Raw genomic sequence first — 15,127 nt, forward strand, 5'->3', positions numbered from 1 at the left:
CTCCAAAAGGTCAAAAGGTTAATTGCATATATATATATAATAAAGGAACGTTTATGTGACTAATTAAGTTGTCGTTTTTTAGATATGATCATTTAATTACTGAAAATTTTGAGGCGTCGCTATTCTTAAGGGAAATAAGTGTGTGTTCGAGTTGATTATTAAATTGAATCTTTATATTGTCATTATTTTTTCTTGTTAGAAAATGTTAGTTATTGGCAGGATTTTTCGTCTTTATTTTTCGTACATTTTTTTCTACAGCTGCTAAAATAATTTTATTTAGCTTGAGCAAGTGAAGATCAATTTCTGAATTAGTTAAGTTTCTATTGTTTGGTGCTAAAATGACTTTCTGAAGTTGTGTGTTCAAGGTATTTCGAAATTTTTTCCAATTGGTTTTTTTGTAGTCCAATGTTCTTGGATTGGATTGCCTGCCAAGTTAAAATAGAATGTGCCATCCCTACGGGTATCGTTGATTTCGATAGCGCAATGGTCGCTATCATAGTCGATGCATTTTAAACAGTTAATTGTATCATTGACGTTTTGAATATCTATTCTATGATCAGCAATAGATGGGGTTACAGAGGCATACAGATTATATCTAAATTCTATTATATTTGAAGTAAGCCAATCTTTTAAAGCGTTGCCTTTAGTATTGTTTTGCGTGTTTCCCCAGTCCGAGTGTTTACGATTAAGGTCGCCTGCTAATATATAGTAATGATTTGGGTTTTGAGGGTCAAGAGCTTCAAATATTACATTTAGTTCTGATTTGAATGCATCGTTGTTGTTTCCTGATGGATAATAAGCTTCAATTAGATAAGTGATATTATTCGGGGGCATATGCATTTTAATTATACAAGCCTCTACATAAGAGAGGGAGTCTACTCTATAAGTCATACACTTGAACTCAAATAAACCAAAAGGCGTCAATACAGTTGTTTTTGGAGTACCTTTTGGATGCACTGGTCGTGTGCTTTCGTGTAATCTATCACGAAAAAAATCTTTTTGACATACAAGTCACAACCGAAGTCTTGAATATGGCGGACCCGGTAATTTTTGCATTGTAATGGAGTGGCCCACTGGCTTTTTGAACGTTGGTAAATTTCTCGGCCGAGCAAGTACTCGAATTCTTTTTAGCACATTCTAGCTTCTCGGTGGAGAGGCAGCTGACTTTTTCTTCACGGGTGCTCCTTTCTTGCCACGCGAATTGGTGTAACAGCCTCTTCAAATCGGTCGTCATTATGTCGGTCATTCTGCGTACCTTACAGGGCCAGCACTTTATAGCTAATAACATATTTATTTGACTTTATTCAATATTAGTTTATTTATCTAATTTCACTAATACTAAGTACGAAATATAGAGTAGAATGGGGTAAGATAGGTATGGGGGCACAATAGGTAGGTGGGGTTTTCGTCGCACTGTTTTTGCAGAGGTCACTCGTCTTATGTGAATTGAATACGTGGTGGGGAACAACGTTTGCGACTGTCATTTCGGCCGTCACCATTCATTAGTTATCCTAGTTCTGGCGTCGTTTAGTTTTTTGTGAGCTTTTCTCCGACATAGCATTTTTTTTATTCTACGGTGCAGTGCATTTAATGTATGTAAATATTTGTCAGGTGAGTTTTATTTTACGTAGAAAATAATGCTGAACACGAATAATGTGTTAGTTTTTTGATATTATTGTTTTAAAAAAAAATATCGACACTAACATAAAACATGTGCTTGGGGGCACTATAGGTCAGCCGTCTGGGGGCATTATAGGTCACTACTTTTAATTGAATAAAATAAATTTTAATTGTTTTTGCAGCAAAATGGTGCGTAATTATGTGCGAAAAACGCCGAAACGAAATGAAGAGGATATAAAAAACGCAATCGCGGCAGTCCGAGATGGCGCTAGTGTTCGATCAGCCTCTAAACAATTTAAAATTCCGTTCGAAACATTACGTGCTCGCGTGATGAATTAAAGAAAAATTCCTAACTTTTATAACATGTGCAGTGTTCATACTCTATAAATAAAAGTTAAAACGTTAATTTCCAAGCCATGTACATTGTTCTTTTCCTCTCACACATAGTGACCTATCGTGCCCCCCGATTTTGAAAATATCGAAAAAAAGTACCTTTGTCTTATTGAATGCAGCTTCCAAAAAATATTTAGCCAAACATAAGTCAGTATAACCAAAATGTTAGCAGATAAATAACCTTTCAAAATCTTGCTTATTTTTCAAAATCAATGCAAAAACACCGTAGCAAGAGCTCTCCAAAAAAAAATTACCTATCTTACCCCATTCTACTCTACCCTTAGCTGGAGAAACTGTAAAACGCGTCCGCTCGCACTGGCGGCCATTAATGGTGCTGACAATAACCAACGTAAACGTACGTGAAATGAAACTCACCACCATTCCGTTACGTAGTGTCGAATATCGTGTGCGTGGGTAAATGAAAAACTTTGGAGTCTTTCATAAAAACGTGTCAGCTGATTGCTCTCTCACCACACAGTGTTGTCCAACAGTACATTTTGAAATCATTTGCAAAATAAACTTACAAAAATTATAATTTTTTCTGAAATAACTTAAAAACAATCTTGGAAAATGTTAAACTATAGATAAATGAACTATTTGGATTTGATGGTTTCTCCTTTTCGGCTTATTATATTGTACAATGAAAAATTGTTAATGGTAAAGCGGGTGGGTGTAAAAGTATGCATGCAAAAAATGCGAATGGCAACATTGTGTCGATATAACCTAACACAATCCCACACAAACCGATGTAGTGCGTAAATATGTAACCAAACGAAAGCAGTTGTTTCCTACGGGCACAAGTTTTACTCAATTCTGTGTATCTTACGGGCAACAGATAGGGGCTATGATAACGTCGGTAAGTGCGGACACCATAAGTAAAAGAGTGAGTGATGCTGGCTACGTTGAATCAAAGATACGCTATTCGGTCGTTCTGTTCGTTTACGTTCTTCACCAAGGATGCTGCCACCTAGTAGTGTCACTTCACATAAATTTACGGTGTTTACTGGTATTTATTCATAAATGTTGAAAACATATATGAGGTGTGTTCAAAGAGTATTGCGAATTTTGTGTTATTATTTATTTAATAATTAATATCAATTTGGTCCCCTTCAAAGAGATATTATGCACTTGTGCCAACGTTTTTTCCAATCTTCGAATCATTTTTTTGTATCTTGTTCAGCTCCTCCTTCGACGCCGTCTTTAACTCATCAGCGTAGCGTAGCACCGTCCTTTCATGGGCCTCTTCAGTTTCGGAAACAAGAAAAAGTCACAGGGGGCCAGATGTGGGGAATACGGTGGCTGTGGCATCATTGGAGTGTTGTTTTCGGCCAAAAAGTCGCGCACAAGCAGCGATGTGTGAGCAGGGGCGTTTCTGGCGGATTGCTTTGTACAAATTGCGCATAATTTGCAGGTAATATTTCTTATTGACCGTTTTACCCTATGGCAAGAACTCATGATGCACAACGCCCCTGCAACCGAAGCAAAACTTTTACCTTCGACCGAATTTGCCGCGCCTTTTTCGGTATTGGTTCGTGCGGTAGCTTCCATTGAGATGATTGAGCTTTGGTTTCCACGTCATAACCATAAGCCCACATTTGGTCACTATTTATGACCCTCTGGAGCGAATTTGGGTCGTCGCGGACAGAGTCCAATATCTCATTAGCAATATTCATACGATGCTGCTTTTGGTCGAAATTGAGTAGTTTTGGTACGAATTTTGCGCCAACCCGTCTCATGCCTAAATCATTGAAAAAAATCGAATGGCACGAGCCAAATGATATGTCTAGGTCCTGAGCAACTTCTCTAACGGTGATTCGACGATTCGCCGTTCACATCGTCTCGGCCTTCTGAAAACATTTTGTACCACCGATAAACGTTGCATTGGTCCAAAGTAGCTTCTCCGTATGACACAGTCAACATTCGGAATGCATCTGCGCACTTAATTTCGTTTTTCACACAAAATTTGATATAGGTTCTTTGATCCATATTTTTGAATAGGTAAAAATCGAAAACGAGCCGAAACACGTGCAAGCAAAGCATCTGTCAACAATTAACTGAACATTCAAAATGGTCGAACTCGTCGGAATGAGTGAGAGACATGAGTACCAACATATCGCCACAAAAAAATCAAAATTCGAATATACGTAACCTGCAAAAATTCAAAATTCGCGATACTTGTTGAACACATTTCGTATACATTGCGACTCAAACCCCAAAAATTTAGTATTTTTGATTATCAATCTGATTTCAAATATTCGATACCAAAAAATTTTTTCATATCTACTAATTTAATAATATTATTTAATTTTTTATATTATACTAGCAAACCCGGCCCGCTTCGCTGGGCACACTTAAATAGAATAGATATGGTTTAGAACAGAAAAGATATGGTTTTCATATTATTTATTTCTTTATTCTCATACTATTTATTTATTTATTCAATACCACGTTTTGGTATTGGCATGAAAAATACTCTGAACTAAAGCATTCACCAACAGCTTCCATTTGATACCCATATTGAACATACACATCCGAAGGTTACCTGTGTCCACGTTTTGACCTATATCTCGAGACCCCTGTCACGGAGCGGCATGAAAAATACTCTGAACTAAAGCATTCACCAACAGCTTCAATTTGATATCCATATTGTACAAACACATTCTAGGCTCCATGTTTTGGTCTCTATCTCGAGACCCTAGTCACGGAGCGGCATAAAAAATACTCTGAACTAAAGCATTCACTAACAGCTTCCATTTGATACCCATATTGTACATACACATCCGAAGGTTACCCGGGTCCACGTTTTGACCTATATCTCGAGACCCTAGTCACGGAGCGGCATGAAAAATACACTGCACTAAAGCATTCACCAACAGCTTCCAATTGATTTCCATATTGTACCAACACATTCTAGGGTCCACGTGTTGGTCTCTATCTCGAGGCCCTAGTCACGGAGCGGCATGAAAACTACTCTGTACTAAAGCTTTCACCAACAGCTTCCATTTGATACCCATATTGTACATACACATCCGAAGGTTACCCGGGTCCACGTTTTGACCTATATCTCGAGACCCCAGTCACGGAGCGGCATGAGAAATGCTCTGTACTAAAGCATTCACCAACAGCTTCCAATTGATATCCATAGTGTACAAACACATTCTAGGGTCCACGTGTTGGTCTCTATCTCGGGACCCTAGTCACGGAGCCGCATGAAAAATACTCTGAACTAAAGCATTCACCAACAGCTTCCATTTGATACCCATATTGTATATACACATCCGAAGGTTACCCGGGCCCACGTTTTGACCTATATCTCGAGACCCCAGTCTCGGAGCGGCATGAAAAATACTCTGTACTAAAGCATTCACCAACAGCTTCAATTTGATATTCATATTGTTCAAACACATTCTAGGGTCCACGTTTTGGTCTCTATCTCGAGACCCTAGTCACGGAGCGGCATGAAAAATACTCTGAACTAAAGCATTCACCAACAGCTTTCATTTGATACCCATATTGTATATACACATCCGAAGGTTACCCGGGTCCACGTTTTGACCATTTTCCCGGCAATTATTCGAATTTTTCTCACCTTTTAAACCTTCCCTAGACCTCCACGAATAATTCAAGACCAAGATAAGATAAATCCGTTCAGCCATTCTCGAGTTATAAGCGAACATAGGGACAGATTTTCACATTTATATATATAGACTATATTTTTTCCTTATTTTTCGTTTAAAGCTATATTCATTAATTATTCAACAAAATTAATAAAAAACTAATTTATTTGAATACAAAAGTAGATATCAATTTCATAAGAACATTTCTTCCACCAATATTAGGTTCTCATTCAATTACATATTATTTGATCATTCTTAAAAAAAAAAAAACCGGCACACATAAATTAACATGCACATGCAATTAATTTTTAGATATACATATGTATTTAAGGCTATTTTAAAAGTGACACCTAGTGAATAATACCAAGACGGAGCCTTTTTAATGTCATCTGTAAACTTTTTCAAGTATACAGATATACAATTTTATACGATAGAGCAACGCGTTAAAATTATTGAAACTTATTATGAAAATGGTCGATTTTTAAGAACAACCTATAGCAAAATTTGTATTTTTTACAGGAAGTAATCGTCCGAATGAGTCGATAATTCATAGGTTGGTGAAAAAATCTGAAGAACCTGGTTCTGTCGGGGATAGAGAAAGGACTTGCAGACCAAACACTAAAAGTTCTGTTGAGAATATTGTTGTTGCAGTGCAAAGTGCTGAAGGCATTCATAAATCGACTGTTGGCGGATTTTACATAAGGAATTGCATTAAAGTACGTTCACATATGCATTAAATAGCAATAAATCCACAAAATTAATCTACCCGTTCACATATGGCAGATTACATGCAAAATTGACAGGCAGTTGTCAAAACTGTTTTGAAAGATTTTTCTTCATAGAAATTGCTTTGTTGGAATATTTTGGTTTATTTAATTATTGTTCACAATATGAAGAAAAGAGAATGAGAAAGAATAGTTAGATTAATTGCGCAATTGGCTGTTAGTAATAAAGAGTTGAAGGAAATCCGTTTAAAAAAATTATGGCAGTAATATGCATGTGAAATTAGATATTACATTTTATAATAAGTAATAAGAGGACACACGTTTATGGACAAACGTTTTTTTTTCCCTGTTATATAAATGCATAGTTAATAATACCAAACAAACATTTTATTAGAATTATGTATATCTACAAACCTTTTTTTTTTGCCGACATACATTTTACTTAGTTTTTGCTTTGACGTTTTTCTTTACACGCGTAAAAATAATGATACAAAATTCAATTAACTTAAGAACTGAAGCCAAAAAAAAAAAATTCCCGAATCTAGGGAGAAGAAACCCCTCAAATAACCGTTTTTCTTCGAAGATGAAAATGAAACAGTCAATAGACATCCATACATACAACTGAGTGAAGAGCTTTTGTGGCCTGAGCTTGAAGGAATAGACAATATAAGTTAACACATCTAATGTTGCAACAGCGGAGACACTGCAAAATAAGGCATCAAATAACATATTACGACTGTATCCCAAGGGTTAACGACACCACACGCGCAACAATAACAGATAACGCTGCGTTGGCCAAATTCAAGCTTTTCCTTTAGGTGTTAAGTAGGAGTAAGAATAATTGTAAAGTTAGGATTAAATTGACATAATTAAAATAAAGACGTGGACTTCGAGTCCACGGTTGTTTTTAAAAATACAACCAATAAATTTAAATTTTAATTGGCGCCCGAGCAGGGACCGGTAAAAATCCGTGAAAGTGAAAGTGTTAGATTGAAAGTTAATACGTGCGAAAACGACTAGTGTATCGCAACGTTTAATCAGGTGAAACACACACGTTCGATTGTGGCCAACCACTTTACAAGAAAAATTAGCTGCAGTGCCACCATCGAAAAGCGGAAACCGGTCAGGTGCAGGAAACGAGGCCCTCCAGTAGCGGAAGCAAAAAGGAAGTACAGAGTACTAGCCGACGTTCACCGAGGATGTCACCTAGGATGTCACCAAGGATCCTGATTATTATGTAAGAATGGTTATTAAGTATTGTAAAATTTTTTTTTGGAAAATAGAGCGGTATATTGTTCGATCAATACCCCAGAGTAAAGTAAAGTAAAACTATTATAACACTAGCGGACCCGACAGACTTCGTTCTTTGAAATAGATTTGGAATGTGGCAGTTTATATTTCGACCTTAAGACGTTTTTACTCTGCTTGCTGACCCTCACACACCGCCCTCTCATCATGGTGACGGTTCTGTTCAGGAGATTTTAAGAAAAGGGTCAGCTCGTTTGACCTAAGTATCTTCGCTTCCACGAACTTTGGCCACCCTTTTGGGACCCACTAGAAACCCCGACTGGGATTTTTGCGAGAGGGCTTCAAACAAAGAGGGGAACTTAAGGTTCAAACCTGATTGAAAAATAATCTAAAGGGATAGTGGGAACCTAAAGGTGACAAATATTATATTTATAATGGGTGCTTCAATGACAAAACATAGAGATGATTAATTATTTATTATTATTATTATTAACATAGGGTTAATAACCGACATAATAAAGAACAATGAAATAAAACATATGTAAGTATTTTCAGTAATCGCGTTATTGAAAATCAAGTGAATCATAATTATTAACAAAAATCTTTTTTATTTTTATTGTAGTGCTTTATGATATATTGTACAATGTTTTTTGCTTGATTACCTGGTGAATATACAAACAAATTTGATGGTTTTCCAACACTGGAACAGGCAACATACAATTGACCATGTGAGAAACGTGGGTTTTCTAGATTAATTAATAATGTTTATCTTTTGGTATTCTTAAAATATGTTTGGATTTGTTCAGCAATGCATGATTATTCTTAGAATTTACTTAACTATTTTGATTTATTGATTGTGAATGAAATCATTCCTTAACTCGGTTTTAAACTAAAACAAAAGAAAGAATATTGCGAGGTCAATCAAATCTATAGCTCTTACATTTTTTGACATTTTTTTTACATTTGGTTGGATTCACGATATTATCACTTGTGTGTGAACGCATTAGATCCTCTAACGCGAACACGCACAAACACGAACGCGTAATATTTGTATGGGAAAAAGGGCTGTTTTAGGGTTTTCCCGGAAATTATTCGAGTTTTTCTCGCCGTACAAACCATCCTTGGACTTCAAGTAACATTTAAAAAAGCAATTGTTAAGATTGGTCTATGCGTTGTTGAGTTATGCGCTTACCAACACATTTTGCGATTCATTTTCATATTATAGATTTGCAAAGTAGAAAAAAATATTAGAAAATTCAAGAAATATTTAAAAACAAAGTGAAAAATTTAAAGACGGCTTGTACAGCCAATAACCTACTGAATTACAGCTTTATAATATAGCTTAACTCTGCGACTCTCAACACCAACGACCCTCCAGAGTAGAAAAGCCCGCCATCCTAACAGGAGTAATATTAATATCACTTAAAAATAACATACGGCTTGTACAGCCAATAACTAAATACAACTGCGTTATTAATTTAATTAAACAAAATGATACGTCCAAGTATCCTCTCAAACCCACCTTCCCAAGCCCCCCCGCCATCAACAATCCCGAACTAGAGCAATGGATAGCTACTGTTGTGACTAGGGTAATTAGGGAAGAAGGACGGCAACACCTTCAGTCGATACTACATCCCAACTCCGACTTGACAAACGCGTCGGACGAAACGATAAGACCAGAACATCGAGGACAACTTTCGGATTTAGATAAAATACCGGATATAGTCCGCAGCCTACGAGAATTTAGAGGGAGTCCAGGAGAGTTCAGTTCCTGGAAAAATAGTGTGGACAGAGTATTAAAAATATACGAATCCCTTAGAAGTATCCCAAAATACTACGGCATTGGAGTCATACAGCACTCCCTTAGACTGAAAGGCAATATCTAGATGCCTTACTCCACACTATGCCGACAAGAGAGATGTCCCCCTCTCCAATGTCAATTAACGTCTCTGATAAAAGGAAATGGAACTATTCAGGAGTTCTATCAAAGCGTTTACACGCATCTTTCACTCATCCTTAATAAGTAGAGCAGTCTGGAAACAAGTCAAGAATTTCTTGCATTGCTTAGCCAGACTTATAGGCATAAAGCGTTGGATACATTTATACGAAGCTTCAAGGGTGACCTCCCTAGGCTTCTAGGAATGAAAGAACCCGAAGATCTTCCACAGGCACTACACTTATGTTTAAAATTGGAAAATCAAGTTGCCCGCAGCAGCTTTGTATTCACGAAACCAAGCACCATTTGGATGCCAAATGTAAGCCCACCACCACTCCCACCAACGAGACCCCTTTGCAAGCCCCAGCCATCCTTTCCATAATTCGCATACATTCCAGTACCGCTCCCACAGCCCCAATACCAACAACCACCTCACTACCATCAACAACCACTGAGATACTATCAACAGGCTCCCCAAAGAAACCAAAATTTCCAGCAACCTTGGGAAAACAACCGTCGTACACAGCCACCCAGACCATTTGCTCCGAAGTCACAACTCCGTCCAGAGTCAATGGACATCGATCATTCTATTTACAGTAGGAACGTTAACTACATGAATAGACCTACCTTTAACAAACAGTCTCAGGCATATCCTGAAGACCGAGAAGACTATATTGACGTATGGCTGAAAAATGCGCCCTCTATTTTCCAACGAGCCTTAGATGATATTCTAAGGGAACACATTGGGAAAATTTGGTACGTCTATATTGACGACATAATTATGTTTGGCGAAAACGAAGAAACGCACGCCCAAAATATTGAAAAGGTCTTTCGTACTTTCGAAAAGGCAAATATGAAAGTGCAGCTGGTCAAATGCGAATTTTTTCGTTATTTCACCAAACGGTATTAAGACAATTCCTTCTAAAGCTGAAGCAATCCGAAATTTCCCATGCCCAAAAATTTTGAAAGATTTAAGATATTTTCTTGGACTTTCAGGATACTATCGTCGCTTCATCAAGGATTACGCTAAAGTAGGGAATCCCCTGACTTCGCTCTTAAGAGAGGAGGATGGACACGTGTCCAAAAACGCATTTAAAAAAAAAGAAATTAAATTTGATAGCGCAGTATGACAAGCCTTCAACAAAATAAAATATTCTCTTGCTTCACAAGAAGTAGTATTGGCATACCCAAACTTTAAACAGGACTTTCACCTCCCTACTGACGCATCTAACTACGCATTAGGAGCTGTTCCCCAACAGCCAGGCAAACCCATTTCATATACTTCACGCTCGTTAAGCAAAGAGGAGAATTATGCCGCAAACGGAAAGGAAATGCTAACAATAATATGGGCACTTAATAATTATAACTTATATGGTTCACCAAAAGCGGTAATATTTACTTAATTTTATTATGAACTCAAGTACAAACCCGTATTTAAAAATCAAATTCTTTTGAATGTAGGACCAACATCTACATACCAATTCAAAATAGTCTTCCCAACTTATCACATAATAGAAGAAAGGAATTATGACAATACAAAACTTATTAATTTCCTGAAGAGATATCTGAATCCATCCGTAATAAATTGTATAAAAACAGAGGAAGCAATAATGGGCAGGATACAAGAAATGAATCCAATCCATTTTAGAAATTACAAGATAAGATTCATGCAAATCCTGATACAGGATATCATCAATGATCAAGACCAAGAAGAAATTATTATCAAAACTCATCGAAGAGCGCACCGAAATATTGTGAAAATAAAAATCTAAATCTTAGAAAAGTACTTTTCCGTCTACATATGGCCAAAAAGATAAAAAATGTAATACAGAAGTGCTTAACATGCAACGAAAACAAATACGATTGTCACCCCAGTAAACCAGAGCTAGGTGAAACGCCCATACCCCAATATCCCGGACAGATTTTGCATATCGATATTTACATCACCAACAGAAATATAGTATTCACAGCAATAGACAAAATATGTACAAACCAAAATACTTAAATCAAGAGCAATAGAACATGTAAAAGAACCTCTACGTAAACTGCTCTATCAGTTCGGCGTACCCGAATCAATAGTAATAGATAACGAAGCTTTCCTTCATTCTGCGACAAAAAAATTTTTGCTCGAAGATATCCTCAACATCAAAGTTTTTAAAACACCGCCCTATGCTAGTTTCGTTAATGGACAAGTAGAACGGTTTCATTCTACCCTGACAGAAATAATGCGCTGTCTAAAGGTAGAACGAAATTTAACTTCATTCACCGAACTCCTTGATTGTTCAGTCTACGAATATAATTATACTATTCACTCAACTACAAAAATGAAACCAATAGAGACATTTTTCGGAAGAAGAGTCTTCACAGACCCAAGCCAGTTCGAAAAGGCAAGGGAAGAAAATACATGAGAACTAAAAAATAAACAGACAAAATACCTTTCCTATCACAACGCGTCAAACCATAAAAATGTATCATCCTGGAAAAACCATCTAATTAAAAATAAATAAAAGCCTAGGCGCAAAAATTTCCCCGAAATTCAAAAAGGAAATAGTAAAGGAAAACAGAAACTGAACCATATTAACAGAATCAGGGAAAATAATCCGCAAGAGTAATATTAAAAGTTACTTAATTTCTCCACTAACAGGTTTCATCTACTCCTACCTATCAATGCGAACGTAAAAATTTTGGACTATACGAATGCACAATTAGTGAATATAAATAACGGACTTGCCAAAATACATTACGGTACCTTTAGACTCATTCACCTAATTGACTTGAACAAGTATGAAACGCTATTGACGGACATTTACAGTCACATAACCAGTAAACTACCTAAAGATAGTTTCCTTTACCCAATCCTCAAGCACGAAACTAACCAAACCCTTAAACCTATAAGAAGAACTACGTAAAGAAAGATCTATTACATTAATGTAACATACTAGGCACCGCATGAAAATATCTAGCTGGGTCACCAGAGCACGAAGACCTAGAAATCATCACTAATAACTTAATAAATTTGAACCAAAATAACAATAGACAAACGATAATTAATGAACTTTTTAAAAAAAGATTAAGTAACATAACTAAGATGAAAAATTTAATTTTAAACGCCATAGAAAATAGTAATAATATATTCGATGAAATTGCAATAGATTTGCAAAATCAAATAAGATTAATTAAAGATGATTTGATAAACATAAAATATGCCTTACAATGGGCAAAAGGAAATATTCTTAATACTGTAATCTATAATACATATAAAAATAAGTCGGGTTTTCCTTCCTGACGCTCTAACTCCAGAACGCACGAACCGATTTCCACGGTTTTGCATTCGTTGGAGGCTCCGTGAGGTTTATAGCATATACTCTGCTCAGTTAATTTCCTGTGACATTTATTATGCGCACGTTCTTTCAAACGCTAACTTAAAACCGGTATTGTGTTCATCGCCAGAGTATTTCAGCAAAAACTCAAGGTTATGATGGATGTGCACAGTTATACATTTAGCAGTGCATTTGGAAAACGGACATTGACTAGCTTCTTTGCAGTGTGTGAAGCAGATTCATTCGCAGCGACGCTGATGTACGTTGAAATGCCCAAGTATTACACTTGGAATCAATCAACAAAAAAATTCCAACGTCGCAAACAAGGAACCCCAGTTCCAGATTGGCCACAGGTGTTTTCCACTGATGCGCTAGGTCGCATATATAGTGTTCATCCTAGAAATGATGAATGTTTTCATTTGCAGCCGCTGTGAATGGCCACCAATGCCAAACATATCGAGAAGCATGTCAACTATTGGGTTTGCTGGAGGACGATTCTCATTGGGATTTAACATTTGCGGATTCAGTTGTTTCATCAAATGCGTACCAAATACGAACGCTGTTCGCAATTATCGTCACCATATGTTTCCCTTCACAACCAATTCAGTTATGGAACAAATACAAAGACGACGTATGTGAAGATATCTTGCATCGCTTGCGCATGCGAACGAATAATCCCGACATGCAAATAACCGATGAAAATCTACAATGAAGGATTGATTCTGATTGAGAATCAATGCTTGACTATTGCAAACAAGCTCCTGATTAAAGTAGGAATGATTTCGCCAAATCGATCGATGCACGATGCATTCAACCAAGAATTAAATCGAGAGCTGCAATACAATGTTGATACATTGCAGACATTCGTTCGAAATAGTGTGCCGTTGCTGAATGAACAGCAAAAACAAGTATACGAAACATTATTGCAAGCGGTGGACAATAATACTGGAGGTCTATTCTTCCTGGACGCACCTGGAGGAACAGGCAAAACATTTGTCATTTCATTGATTTTGGCCACTATTCGATCAAGAGGTGACATAGCTTTGGCGTTACCATCATCTGGAATTGCGGCGACTCTTCTAGATGGCGGTCGTACTGCACATTCTGCGCTTAAGTTGCCACTCAATTTAAACACAATTGATACTCCAACATGCAATATTTCCGGATCCAGTGCAATGGGAAAATTGTTGATGCAATGCAAGCTCATTGTTTGCGTTGAGTGCACATTGGCACACAAGAAATCACTTGAAGCACTTAACTTCACACTGAAGGATTTTCCGCGAAATAACAACCTCTTTGGTTGCTTGATGATATTGTTGACAGGCGATTTCAGGCAGACGTTGCCAGTAATTCCCCGAGGAACGCCTGCAGATGTATTGAATGCTTGCCTGAAGGCATCACCTTTGTGGAATAACGTAAAAACATTATCGCTAACCACTAATATGAGAGTTTAACTTCAAAATGATCAAAGTGCTGCACAATTTTCCAAACAATTGTTAGTTAGTCCCAGTTGATGCGACAGCTGGATTAATTACTCTTACCAACGACTTTTTACAATTTGGCTCTTATTGAAAATGTTTTCCCAAACATTAGTGAGAATTATCAGAATTATGCTTGGTTAAGTCAACGGCCAATTCTCGTCGCAAAGAATAATGATGTACAGGCATTGAATTTCACCATTCAATCAAAAATCGATGACGATTTGGTGACATACAAATCCGTTGATTCCCTAACAAATCCCGATGATGTAATAAATTATTCAACGAAGTTTTTGAACTCTCTGAAGTTACCAGGATTTCCACCACATAACTTGCAACTCAAAGTTGGTTCAGTTATTATGATATTGCGTAATTTCAGTCCACTGCGACTTTGCAACTGTACTCGACTTGCGGTGAAAAGACTTATGCCGAATTTGATTGAGGCAACCCCTATTAACGGAAATTACGCAGGTGAAAATGTATGTATTCCTCGAATACCAATGATTCCGACTGATCGTCCATTTGATTTCAAACGATTGCAATTTCCGGTTTGCCTTGCTTTCGCAATGAGAATTAACAAGTCGCAAGGCCAATCGCTTAGCGTTTGCGGGATAAATTTAGAAAATCATTGTTTTGACAATGAAATACGTTGCGTGTACACGAGTTGGGAAACCATCCGCTTTGTTTGTGTTAACGTCAGACCAAAGAACAAAACATGTTATTTACCAAAGGGCACTTCAATGAAACGGATAATTTACGGATGCGTGCACGCTTCGATTCAGTATTTACT

General features: G+C 37.0%; 1 protein-coding gene across 1 annotated transcript; it reads left to right on the forward strand.

The window, feature by feature from the left end:
- The first annotated feature begins 13,635 nt into the window (after positions 1 to 13,635).
- On the forward strand, positions 13,636 to 14,313 carry LOC128869836 (ATP-dependent DNA helicase pif1-like). The gene has a single exon (XM_054112435.1). The coding sequence runs from the start codon at positions 13,636 to 13,638 to the stop codon at positions 14,311 to 14,313; it is 678 nt and encodes a 225-aa protein (XP_053968410.1).
- Positions 14,314 to 15,127: the final 814 nt, after the last annotated feature.

The sequence above is a fragment of the Anastrepha ludens genome, chromosome X, assembly GCF_028408465.1.
Source record: "Anastrepha ludens isolate Willacy chromosome X, idAnaLude1.1, whole genome shotgun sequence".
Lineage (NCBI taxonomy): Eukaryota > Metazoa > Arthropoda > Insecta > Diptera > Tephritidae > Anastrepha > Anastrepha ludens.

What these genes read in the sequence shown, in the direction of transcription:
- LOC128869836 (XM_054112435.1), top strand. Translation starts at nt 13,636, where the DNA reads ATGATTTCGCCAAATCGATCGATGCACGATGCATTCAACCAAGAATTA.